This window comes from Moschus berezovskii, chromosome 21 (assembly GCF_049115385.1).
Source record: "Moschus berezovskii isolate FMDL1 chromosome 21, NW_MosBer_1.0, whole genome shotgun sequence".
In the NCBI taxonomy this organism is placed as follows: domain Eukaryota; kingdom Metazoa; phylum Chordata; class Mammalia; order Artiodactyla; family Moschidae; genus Moschus; species Moschus berezovskii.
Window position 1 is genome coordinate 28,767,486 of NC_142480.1, and position 13,682 is coordinate 28,781,167.

Consider the following 13,682-nt stretch of genomic DNA (forward strand, 5'->3'; position numbering starts at 1 on the left):
GTCAAGGCTATGGTTTTTCCAGTGGTCATGTATGAATGTGAGAGTTGGACTATAAAGAAAGCTTGAGCGCAGAAGAATTGATGCTTTTGATCTATGGTGTTGGAGAAGACTCTTGAGAGTCCCTTGGACTGCAAGGAGATCCAACCAGTCCATCCTAAAGCAGATCAGTCCTGGGTGTTCATTGCAAGGACTGATGTTGAGGCTGAAACTCCAATACTTTGGCCACTTGATGCGAAGAGCTGACTCATGTGAAAAGACCCTGATGCTGTGATGCTGGTAAAGATTGATGGCAGGAGGAGAAGAGGATGACGGAGGATGAGATCGTTAGATGGCATCACTGACTCTATGGACATGAGTTTGGGTAAACTCTGGGAGTTGGTGATGGACAGGGAAGCCTGGAGTGCTTTAGTCCAGGGGTTCACAAAGAGTCGGACAGGACTGAGTGACTGAACTGAGCAACTGTGCTCACATAAATATATTCGAAACCTGCAAAGATCATTCCAGTGGTTTTATGTGATAGCTGATACTTGTGATGCATAAAACTTATGCTGCCCAAGAAACAAAAAGGTATAAAAAGTTCTTATAAGAGACCTAGAAAACTAGACATGACAAAACGTCCTATTATTTCTATCTATATTTTTTATAACTTAAAATGTTTACTCAGATAAAAAAAATCCAAACCAGTATTTAGAGATGTGAGGCATAAATTAGAATTTTACAAGCGCGAAACGAAGAATTCATCTCTACCAGTCTTCTTCTCTGATGTCTCTTTTCTCAGTTCCCAACCTGCCCCATATCTCTTAAAACCTGTAGCAGTTCCTCTAAATTTTAAAACATTAGGACAGTGTAACTTTAAAAATGGCTATCTGTTTAAATATTTCTAGAGCAAGAGACTTTTTAAAAGTACTGAATTTACAAAGATTACACACCAACACATACACGCAGGTTCAGGTCTGGGAGGAACGTAGAGAAACAAGCACTGTAAATCACTGCATATTGGTACATCTTTTCTGAACGGCAATTTGGCAATATTTACCAAGGACAATTAGAAATGTTCACCCTTTTGATTCCATAATTCAATTCTAGTAATTTATCATACAGAAGTAAATCAGAGATGAGTATTTTACCTAGAAAAACTAACATTTAAAACCTAGTTATATACCCTTGAATATCTTCTATTTTGTTAAAACATACTGAATTTACTGTTTTATAATACTTTTATTTTTACTTCACAATTTACAATGAACCACTACCCCCCAATCAATAACCAATGTCCCCCAAATCAGTGAATATTTCCTTGAATTCTGAACCTAAAAAGTCTTGTGAACATCTATTAAAAAAGAACAACACTGGCCTGGCTCTCTCCTAGCAGTGGTGACAGAAATGTGATGTAGAAACAGGTAACACCAATCATTTCAAATTTCACTTCTGTAAACGAATAACTGCTTATATCAAAGCAGTATGTTATATGCAATGTTAAGAACAGGAAGGTTTGAGGTCCCAGAGGATAATCTGTTTTTATATTTTGCAAACTTCAAAGAAAACAAATTTTTGTTAGCACAAGAAAATATTTAAGTGAATCAGTTTAGATACTTCTTACAGGCATCATTTAGGGATGTACATCATCTGACTCTAAGGTAATAAGTTCAAAGAGTAAATATGGTCATTTAAAACATTGAAGCCTGTAATTTCTCCGTGCCATCAGTTACTTTTGAAAGGATTCCTTTGTTTAGGGAATTTTACTACTGGGATTTCCTTCCAACAGCAAAATATGAATTCTCCTTAAAACTAAATTTAACTACACATAGTTGCACAACCCCCATCATGAATCACTGCCTTGTTGTGGCAAAGGGGCTTGCATAACTCAGTGAAGTATGAGCCGTGCCATGTAGGGCCATCCAAGATAGATGGGTCATGGTGTAGAGTTTTGACAAAACATGATCCACTAGAGAAAGGAATGACAAACCACTCCTGAATGCTTCTTATGAGAACCGGATAAACCATATAAAAAGGCAAAAAGATATGACACCGAAAGATGAGGCCCCCAGGTCAGAAGGTTTCCAATATGCTACTGAGGAAGAGCACAGGATAACTACTAATAGCTCCAGAAAGAATGAAGAGGCTGGGTCATATCAGAACAACACTCAGTTGTGGATGTGTCTGGTGATGAAAGTAAAATCTGATGCTGTAAAGAAAAGTACTGCATAGGAACGTGGAATGTTAGGGCCATGAATCAAGGTAAACTGGACGTGGTCAAGCAGATGATAAGAGTAAACATCAACATCTTAGGAATCAGTGAACTAAAATGGATGAAAATGGGTGAATTTAATTCAGATAACCATTATATCTAGTACTGTGGGCAAGAATCCCTTAGAAGAAATGGAGTAGCCTTCATAATCAACAAATGAGTCCGAAATGCAGTACCTGGACGCAACCTTAAAAATGACAGAATCGTCTCAGTTTATTTCCAAAGCAAACCATTCAACATCACAGTAATCCAAGTTTATGCCCCAACTACCAATTCCTAAAAGGCTGAAACTGATCATTTCTATGAAGACCTAGAAGACCTTCTAGAACACCAAAAAAAAAAAAAAAGTCCTATTCATCATAGAGGATTGGAATGCAAAAGTAGGAAGTCAAGAGATTCCTGGAGTAACAGGCAAGTTTGGCCCTGAAGTAGAAAATGAAGCAGTGCAAAGACTAACAGAATTCTGCCAAGAGAGAACACACTGGTCATAGCAAACACCCTTTCCCAACAACACAAGAGATGACTTTACATATGGACATCACCAAATGGTCAATACTGAAATCAGACTGATTACATTCTTTGTAGCCAAAGATGGAGAAGCTCTATACAGTCAGGAAAAACAAGACTGAGAGCTGACTGTGGCTCAGATCAACACCTCCTTATAGAAAAATTCAGGCTTAAACTAAAGAAAGTGGGCAAAACCACTAGGCCAGTCAGGTACAACTTAAATTCCCTATGAACATGCAGTGGTGGTAACAAACAGATTCAAGGGATTAGATCTAGTAAAGAGAGTTCCTGAAGAACTATGTCCAGAAGTCCATAATACTGCACAGGAGGCAGCGAACAAAACCATCCCAAAGGAAAAGAAGCACGAGAAGGCAAAGTGGTTGTCTGAGGAGGTTTTACAAACAGCAGAGGAAAGAAAGGAAGCGAAAAGCAAGGGAGAAAGGGACGGTACACCCAACTAAATGCAGTTTCAGAGAATAGCAAGGAGAAACGAGAGAAGGCCTTCTTCAGGGCACACTGAAAAGATACAGAGGTTACCAACAGAATGGGAAAGAATAGAGATCTCTTCAAGAAAACTGGAAATATCAAAGGAACATTCCATCCAAAGATGGGCCAAATAAAGGACAGAATTGGTAAAGACCTAACAGAAGCAGAAGAGACCAAGAAGAGATGGAAAGAACTACACAAAAAAAGGTCTTAATAACCCAGATAACCACAATGGTGTAGTTTCTCACTCAGAGCCAAACATCCTGGAGTGTGAAGTCAAGTGGGCCTCAGGAAGGCATTGCTGCCAATAAAGCTAGTGGAAGTGATGGAATTCCAGCAGAGCTATTTAAATCCTAAAAGATGATGTCATTAAAGTGCTGTATACATTATGTCAGCAAATTTAGAAAACCCAGCAGTGGCCACAAAACTAGAAAAGGTCAATCCTCATCCCAATTCCCAAGAAGGGCAGCACTGAAAAATGCTCAAACCACTAGACAATTGCCCTCACCTCCCATGCTAGTAAAGGTTATAATCAAAATCCTTCAAGCTAGGCTTCAGCAGTACGTGAACTGAGAACATCAAGATGTTCAAGCTGGGTTTAGAAAAGGCAGAGGAACTAGAGATCATATAACCCACATCCGCTGGATCACAGAGAAAGCAAGAGAATTCCAGAAATTGACTACACTAAAGCCTTGGACTATGTGGATCATAACAAACTGTAGAAAACTCTTCAGTTCAGTTGCTCAGTTGTGTCTGACTCTTTGTGACCCCATGGACTGCACTATGCCAGGCCTCCCTGTCCATCACCAACTCCCGGAGTTTACCCATACTCATGTCCATTGAGTCGGTGATGCCATCCAACCATCTCTTCCTCTGTTGTCCCCTTCTCTTCCTGCTTTCAATCTTTCCCAGCATCAGGGTCTTTTCCAATGAGTCAGCTCTTCGCATGAGATGGCCAAATATTGGAGTGTCAGCTTCAACATCAGTCCTTCCAATGAACATTCAGGACTGATCTCCTTTAGGATGAACTGGTTGGATCTCCTTGCAGTCCAAGAGACTCTCAAGAGTCTTCTCCAACACCACAGTTCAAAAGCATCAATTCTTTGATGCTCAGCTTTCTTTATAGTCCAACTCTCACATTCATACATAACTACTGGAAAAACCTTAGCCTTGACTAGATGGACCTTTGTTAGCAAAGTAATGTCTCTGCTTTGTAATATGCTGTGTAGGTTGGTCATAACTTTCCTTCCAAGGAGTAAGCGTCTTTTAATTTCATGGCTGCAGTCACTATCTGCAGTGATTTTGGAGCCCCCAAAAGTAAAGTCAGCCACTGTTTCCACTGAGGGGAATAGCAGACCATCTTACCTGTCTCCTGAGAAACCTGTGTCTGGGTCAAGAAGCAATAGTTATACTCTGTATAGTACAACTGATTGGTTCAGGATCGAAAAAGGAGTATGACAAGGCTGTTATTGTCATCCTGTTTATTTACCTTATATGCTGAGCACATCATGAGAAATGCCAGGCTGGATGAGTTACAAGCTGGAATCAAGATGGGCAGGAGAAATATCAACAACCTCAGATATGTGCCACTCTAATGGCACAAAGTGAAGAGGAACTAAAGAACCTCTTGATGAGGGTAAAGGAGGAGAATGGAAAAGCATGTTTAAAACTCAATATTACAAGATAGCCAATGGGAATTTGCTGTATGACTCAGGGAACTCAAACCCAACTTGGTAACAACCTAGAGGGGTGGAATGGGGTGGGAGGTGGGAGAGATGTTCAAGTGGGAAGGGACATGAGCTGATTCATATTGATGTTTGGTAGAAACCAACACAATACTGCAAAGCAATTATCCTTCAATTAAGAATAAATAAATTAAAAAAATATTACAAAAACTAAAATCAGGGCATCTGGCCCCAAAACTTCACGGCAAACAGAAGGGGAAAAGGTAGAAGCAGTGACAGATTTTCTCTTCTTAGGCTCTAAAATCACTGGGGATGGTGACTGCAGCCATGAAATTAGAAGATGATTGCTTTTGGCAAGGAAAGCTATGACAAACCTAGACAGTGTGTTAAAAAGTGGAGACATCACTGTGTCGACAAAGGTCCGTATAGTCAAGGCTATGGTCTTTCTAGTAGTCATGTACGGATGTGAGAGCTGGACAATAAAGAAGGCAGAGCACCGAAGAATTGATCCTTTTGAACCGTGGAGCTGGAAGAGACTCTTAAGAGTCCCTTTGAAAGCAAGGAGATCAAACCAGTCAATCTTAAAGGAAGTCATCCCTGAATACTCTTTGGAGGTGATGGTGAAGCTGAAGCTCCAATACTTTGGCCACCTGATGCAAACAGCTGACTCACTGGAAAAGACCCTGATGCTGGGAAAGATTGCAGGCAGAAGAAGAGGGTGACAGAGGATGAGATGGTTGGATGGCATCACCTATTCAATGGACATGAACTTGGGCAAGCTCCAGGAGACGGTGAGGGGCAGGGAAGCCTGGTATGCTGCAGTCCATGAGGTAGCAAAGAGAAGGACACAACCTGACAACTGAACAACAACAAACTCATACAATAGCCAGTGTGTCTGACAAAAGTCAGACACAGAAACTAGTGGTTCCTCCTCTCTCACATATAAAATCATTCTGTCCTTAGTTGACGACAAGCAGAATGGCATGACTACATTCGCTCCGAGACAAGACTCTACTCTTTTTTGAGGCTCTTCAAACTCTTTTTCATCTGGGCTTTGACTTTTGGACTTCTGTGTCCATCTTTGCATTATCCACTTTTAGAAAGAAATCTGCTAAGTCAGTTTATAGCCAGAACCCACATCTCGGTATCTTCCCATCCTTGATATCTTTTCCGTTTCCTCACCTTTCACCACCTCTCAGGTGATGTCCAATAACATTACCCTGCCTTCAGCAAGAATCCCATTAGGTTGGTTTTGCCAGACTCTTCCTTTAGCCTTGACATTTTCTCTTAGTAATTTTCCATCCACTGATACCTACACCCTGCTTCTGAGCTCTAATTTCCCACTTTTCCCTGATGTATTTGGAGTTAAGCCCGATCTCTCTCCCAGACTTCAAAACCCCACTGCAGTGGTCCCAACGTTGGTCTTTCACAATGGTTCCCCTGAATAAAGTCTGCCTTACTGTACTTTAACAACTGTCGTGAGTAACTTCTTTTTTAACAAGTGCCAAGTTCAACTGTAAGTATAGTATGTTGGGCACTAATGTGTCCAACCTCCTGTTTTTATGCCTTTTCACCTTTAGCAGTCCAAGAGAATAAAGATAAACTGACTCACAGAAGTACTGTGAACCAGTTAGAAAGTGGATTAAGTATTCAGTAGTGGCTTCTTACCAGAAGAGACACAGAGGGGAAGGACTGAAAATAATTCCTAAGAGGGATAATTAGGCTAAAAAGTGTTCCCAAGTACTTAGAAAGCAATGCAATCTGGAATGTCTCTGAAGGAAAGTTAGGAAGTAGTCAACTTTTTAATTTAATCTTAAAAATTTAAGATTTTTCACTGTTCTTCATTAACACTACAGGTTTTTACAATACAATGTTATTTATTTATTCAAACAAAAACTGAATACTTACTTAAGGCATACTGCTATGGAAAATTCAAAGATGGGAAAAAAAAATTTGTTGCCCTCAAGAAGTAAAGCAATACAGGTTGGGGCTTCCCTGGTGGTCCAGTGGTTAAGAATCTGCCTGCCAACGCAGGGGACATGGGTTTGATCCCCTGGTTTGGAACTAAGCTCCCACATGCTCTGGGGCAACTAATTAAGCCTGTGGGCCTCAACTACTGAATCCACGCTCTAGAGCCTGAGTGCTGCAACTACTTAAGTCCACATGTCTTAGAGCCCACGCTCGACAAGAGAAGCCACCTCAATGAGAAGATCGTGTACTGCAACTAGAGAAAGTCCGCATGTGGCAATGAAGACCCAGCACAGCCAAAAACAAATTAAAAAAGCAAAACAAGAAACAGTATATGTCAACTGTATCTCAATAAAAGTGGAAAAAAAGAAAATATAAACAACATCAATACAAAATACCACAGGTAAATATAGTAAGAAAGATAAAAAGTGTGGAAGAAGCTCAGAGAAACAAAGATCTAGTTTATTCTGAAAACAAACAATATTCAGATCTGAATAACTGATACTCTATTTCTTTTCTTAACTGGCCTTTAAAATCCTTCTCACCACAAACTGAAGTATCTATATGTGAAATATTATGTCTCAGATTTGCCTTAAAATAGCCCTAAAAACAAATAAAAAAATGTAAGTGGGGAAGATGAAACAAGAGTGGCACCATGTTGAGTACTAAAGCTTGGTGAAGGGTTCAGGAGAGCTTTACATACTAATGTGTATTTGAAAATTTCCATAACAAAAAGTTAAAAACAAGTTCAGTTTGAAAACAAGCCAAAGCGATTAACGATCACTCTGAAGCAGAAATACCTATATAGAATAAAGAAAAACAACAGAAATACAAACACCATCAAAAGTCTTATGTTTAAAACTATTATTCCAAAATGAAATGTGAAATCAAGCTATAGTTGCATTATTCCCAAACATAAATTCTATTTAAAATACTTTCAATTTACACAGGCCCTTAGACTACTAACTTAATATTCTCCCTTCTAGAGGAGATCAATCCTGGGTGTTCATTGGAAGGACTGATGCTAAAACTGAAACTCCAATACTTTAGCCACCTAATGCGACGAGCTGACTCACTTGAAAAGACTCTGATGCTGGGAGGGATTGGGGGCGGGAGGAGACAGGGACGACAGAGAATGAGATGGCTGGATGGCATCACCAGCTCGACGGACATGAGTTTGAGTGAACTCCGGGAGCTGGTGATGGACAGGGAGGCCTGGCGTGCTTCTGTTCATGGGGTCGCAAAGAGTCGGACATGACTGAGCGAGCGACTGAACTGAACTGAATATATGTTAAACTTAAATGATATGCATTTATGTAACAGTTCATTATTTTAAGATTAAGTTCATGTTTTTCAGTTAACGTATTTTCACAAACCTGATAAAGGAAATCAAAATTATAGAGTTCTGAATCATATATGTAAAATACTCTCATATTCTTGAACATACCAGTAAAGGACCCCTTGATTTCATTTTATTCCTAATTTTGTGCTTGAATACATCTAGAAGCTGCTCTAGCTAACCAACCAACCTGTTAACATTTATATTCAAAAGTTACCAGTGTACTTTCTAACAGCTGTACTTACTTGCTGTTTCAATACCAGGTTCTTCACTCCTTCCATCACAAATTGTGATCCTGTATTCATGACTCGTGATAAGAGACTAGGTGCAAAAGAAGAGCATTGCACTAAGTACAAATTATCTCTCTGATTAACTACAGATAAAATACTTGTCTGATTACACAACACATGCTGATGAAGCTCACTGTGCCTACCACCTTTGCTTTCACTGAACAGAAGCGACCTGAGAATGTCTAACTTCCATGGATATCACTGACAAATTTACTTAACAATAAAACAGTAATAAAACATTCTGACTAGTCAATAAGACGTAAAACTAGAGTGCTGTCCTCAAAATGAACATTTTAATTGCTAAGCTTTAGCTACATATCAATATTTAGGCAAATTATTAGCTAAAGAGAATTCCTTGAATTTCTAGACTGTCTTAATGTTAAAACAATGTATTAAAGATAGTAATCCGGAATATCTTAAAAAAGTATATATATGTATAACTGAATCACTTTGCTGTACAGCAAAAATTAACACAACATTGTAAATCAACTATATTCAATTTAACAAAGATAGTAATTAAGATGACTCGCTTTTAGGAGTTCAAAACACACTGACATATTGAAAACATGTATGTCTGGGAGTTTCTGAATAGGTCAGAAATTACAATATTCTCTATATCATAGCTGCTAGATCTAGTCCTACAGTGTACACTGTGCTGCCCCATATACAAAATCTATCATATAAAAATGTGAAAGCACAAAATGCTCGATGAATTTTACCTCAACTCAGTAAGAATGTCCAGTGTCTGTATTTTACCAACAAAAATAACACAAATGACTTACCATATTGGTTTTATATTTGTGGTTCAAAAAGTCTTTTATGTGGAATTTAAAGGCTATTTTGTGGGACAGAATGGAAATCTTGCATTTTGATATTAGAAGGCTAGAGAAGGCCTTCAAATCATCCAAGATTTTCTTATAACACATTTTATTAAAATCCTCAACTACAAAGTCCATAAAAATCTAATAGGCTTTTAAGATTCAGTAAGGTTTTAGGACAGAAAACTGGAAAGCCTATTTTATTAAATACATGGAAGTAGTTTTCCAAATATATTTTCATTTTCCCTATCCTGTCCTCTTCCCCTCTGAAATGAAGAGATGGGCAGGATGCAAATCATTTAACAGAAACAAGAACACGTAATCTCTATTGGACTGACTAGTTCTGAGGTGATTCCCAGGTACCAGGTAACTCTGAGGGAGTAACAGTGGTAACCGGCACTGCACTGTCTGAAGGTGAGGCCAGCTGGATTCATTTTGCCAAGTGCTTACATGTTCCTGCCTTAGGCCAAGTGCTTTTGTTTTCTGGAAATTGTTTCATTAAAATCGGCAGCTCAGAGTGGGGCTAGGGTAAACCTGTTTTCCTCCAGTTTCATGCTTCTGTTCTAAGCTCCAAAAAATAAGCTAGGAATTTGAAGCTAGTATGGTACTGAAAAGAGCAGTTAGAATCACTTTGTTCAGCTCCTCTGAAAATCACACACACTGTACAGGATTTTTTGGGAGTCAGAAGTTACACCCAGCCCTGAGTACCTCCTCTCTATCATTTAGCAGTATGCCTAGTTCCATCTAGAAGCTAGGTCTTGAATGTCTGTATTATCAACACTAATAGAAATTCACGTATCTTCTGAAAATGAAAAACATAATGTCTTAACAAGGAAGCATACGAAGCCCTACCATGTAAAATACATTAATTTACATTTTAAAATTAGAATTTAACCTAAGGAAGCCAAAAAGCATGCTGACATTTGTTCTATATCACAATGAAAACTTCCTGCACACAAAATGTCACACTGTTTTCCAGGCATAAAAGTCCAGTTACAGCTGGAGTACTAGACTTATTCAATCAGAATTATTAAAAATACTTACCCCATTGGCTTAGTGGTGGTGTTGCCATAGTTGGTGGGAGCTGAAGCCATCTTGGCAAAAGCCCTATGAAATAAGAAAGTTATATTTAAAAGTTGATTAGCTGAGCTAACATTTAGTATCACAGCATTAAAATATTTACTAACTAGGCATTAAAAAATTTACTAACTAATCATAAGATATACTATGTAGTTTCTGAAAAGAAATAATTTTTCAACTAATACAATGTTTCAGTACAATTAGCACAAACAATTAAACAAACATTGATTATGTAATCTGTAACCATGTAAAATAATGTTCAAGTACAGAGCAACTGTTACCAAAACACTGAAATTCTTTAAAAACCACTAATTCAATATTAGTTTCGCAAACTTAAGGATCATTAACATGAAATAAAGACTTTCTGTTTTAAAAGAACAATCATGTACTGATTAATCTCTTTACTGTTCTCCACATTCCATACTCCCACAGTCCCAGACACATGCCTTGACTCATGCTGTCCTGTCCTTTGGGGATACAGATTCACTGTATTCTCCAATAAAAACTGTACATTTCCTTTTAAGATTCAATTCATGATCACTTTCTTTATTAATGCTATTCTAATTCTGCTACTCAGTGACTGTTCCTTTTAGTTACATACACACTTTTATATTGAACTGCATACAGTCATTTATTTTCAGATCTTTCTAAACGTACAGAATGTTTTTAGCTACAGAATTTTTGAAGGCTGGGCAAAAATATGGCACTGAGCTGCAATAAAAAAAATATTTTCCTTCTAGGAATATGTTCACTATAGAGAATCCAGAAAACAGAATGCTCCTAGAAGACCTCTACCACCTAGAAGTAAACACTGTTAAGATTTTGGCATATATTCTTCTAATCTTTCGACATATGTATATACAGCATATATGATTTAAAAACAAAATCAGTATATTATACACACTATTCTTTAATGTTTTAATAACAGCATGCCATAAATATTTTTATGCAAATCAGTATTCTTTTATAATTCCTAATCACTTCCAATGCTTTAGTCAATGGAAAAAAAATTATCTATCTAAATACAAGAACATCTTATGAAAGTAAAAAAAGAAAGAATGGAAATCACTAAGATTTGAAGATGAAACACTAAAAATACACTATGTCAATCTGGACAAAGTTTGCTGATACCATTAGAGAAATTTCAAACACAAAAGTCACAGTTTTGTTCGGAAAGGAGGATGTAAATCAATGGTTTTCATCAGTAGACTGGAATTTCTGCCTTTAACAAAAATTTACTTTTCACTAGAAACAACAATATCTAAATAATATGGCATCTCTAAGCAATAAAGGGTTAAATAAAGAGTATTACATTTATATGGCTGAATATCAAGCAAATACTAAATACAACCATCGGAGACTATAGCTGATCCTTAAGCCACGTGGGCTTGGAACTGGGCAGGTCCACTTATATTTTTGTCAGTAAATACATATTGCACTACTACATGATTTGTAGTTTGTTGAATCCTTAAATGAGGAACCAAGGATACTGAGAGCCAGCCCACTGTTAAGTAATACTTTGATTTTTAACTGTGTGGAGGGTTGGGCATCCCTAACCCCCAGGTTGTTCTAGGGTCCACTGTATTTAAGACAATGAAAAACTGGCATGATGAAAGTTAATGGAAAACTAGAACACAACTCCATCTGTAACAATGACTTCCTGATTAAAAAATATGTAATATGCATAAAAGGATAAGCACTAAAGGTTACTTGGAGACTTTGAATGGGGAGATTACAGGTAAATTTTTACTTTCTTTATACCTGAGTTTTCTAAAATATTCTTCAATAAACTGGTATAACCCTTATAATGAGAAAGAAAAATGTTACAAATCAGAAATTGTATATTTTATAACCATGTAAAATGATGCCCAAGATTGTCTTCACTCTTTTAACATCAAATATTTGATTAGGGAGTTCCACATAAGTCATAATGTAAAACACAACAACACATACGACACAGCCAAATGTGTTAAGTGTATATGTTATAAAAATCGGAAAAGATGGTTTCCAGTTCCCTCTGTTAAACTAAGGTTTGTTGTCTACTTTTTTTCTTATAAGAACACAATGAAATAAAAGCAAAACCTGAAAAAACAAACAAAAGTATAGATAATAAAAAGCACTCGTAAACTCACAACGCACAGATATCTGCTGTTAACAATTTGGTATGTGTCTCATACTATGCATATTTTTTGATACAGGTGAGGTCAAAAAGCATATTCAATCCCCTACTCTTTTTAAAAAAGTTATTATTTTAAGAAATAATTTAAAGGTATTACTGAAGAAAACTTGGAAAATAAAGAACCCAAAAGGTAAAAACAAAATTCTACTTGGATTTACCCACTATTAGCATTTAAGTGAATGTCATTTTAGTTACGCTTCATATGTATATATGTGTATATCTATACACACACACACACACGCATGCAGATAAATGGAAAGGTAAGAGAGGATTACACCATAAAAAATGTCATCCAAGTTTGGCTCAAGGGCTGCCTACCCAGAGGCTTTCCCTGATCTCAACAAATTTTAGCTAATACCCTCAACAAAGTAAGATCTTATCACTTAGTTTTATTTTCTTTATATCACTTAATATGGTGAATATGGTTTAACACAACTCTGCTCATTCATTTGCTTATTTGTTGACATACTCTTCAACACAAATGTAAATTCAATGAAAGCCAAGGCCTTCCCTAGCACGTTCACTATTATATTCTTAATATTTAGAAGAGTCCCTAGTCACTGAGACAAAGGAAGTTATTTATCAAACAAATCACTGAACAGTAAACTATATTTTCACTTTATAACATACATGGTCATTTCCTGATGGTCACTGAACAAGTCTTCCACAACATGATTTTTTTGTGGTTGTTGGAAAATTACTTTATGAAGTCTTAAAAGCACTGCATATAATTAAACTGTGGCAGAGTTAGATATCATTTAATAATAGTTCAATTCCAAAATAAAAGTTATTTTAGGTAAGACCATGAAATTTCCTAACACGTGATTTTAATACATTGCGCTAAATTTTCTAAAACTCAGAGGAACTGATATTTACAGTAAATGGAGTATTTATGAAAAATCTGGCACCAGCTATATTATATATACATGTATATAGAACCCAAGATTATATGAACTAGGAAACAAATGTTGTACATCTCAATAGCAGTACTAGAATGCAGAGTTTAAGCCTGGGATTTACACCATGAGATTTGGAAAAGCAGCAGACATCTTGTTTTCAAAACCTGAAGTTTTTCTCAAGAC

General features: G+C 37.1%; 1 protein-coding gene across 1 annotated transcript in view; it reads right to left on the bottom strand.

The window, feature by feature from the left end:
- SCFD1 (sec1 family domain containing 1) overlaps window positions 1-13,682 on the bottom strand; it is a 124,982-nt gene that overhangs the window by 24,745 nt on the left and 86,555 nt on the right. Inside the window, exons 18-19 of the mRNA XM_055418191.2 lie at window positions 10,386-10,448; window positions 8,479-8,554 (exon numbers count right to left, since the gene is read on the bottom strand). Of these exons, the coding sequence (XP_055274166.1) occupies window positions 8,479-8,554; window positions 10,386-10,448 (139 nt within the window). The remainder of the gene's footprint in view (window positions 1-8,478; window positions 8,555-10,385; window positions 10,449-13,682) is intronic.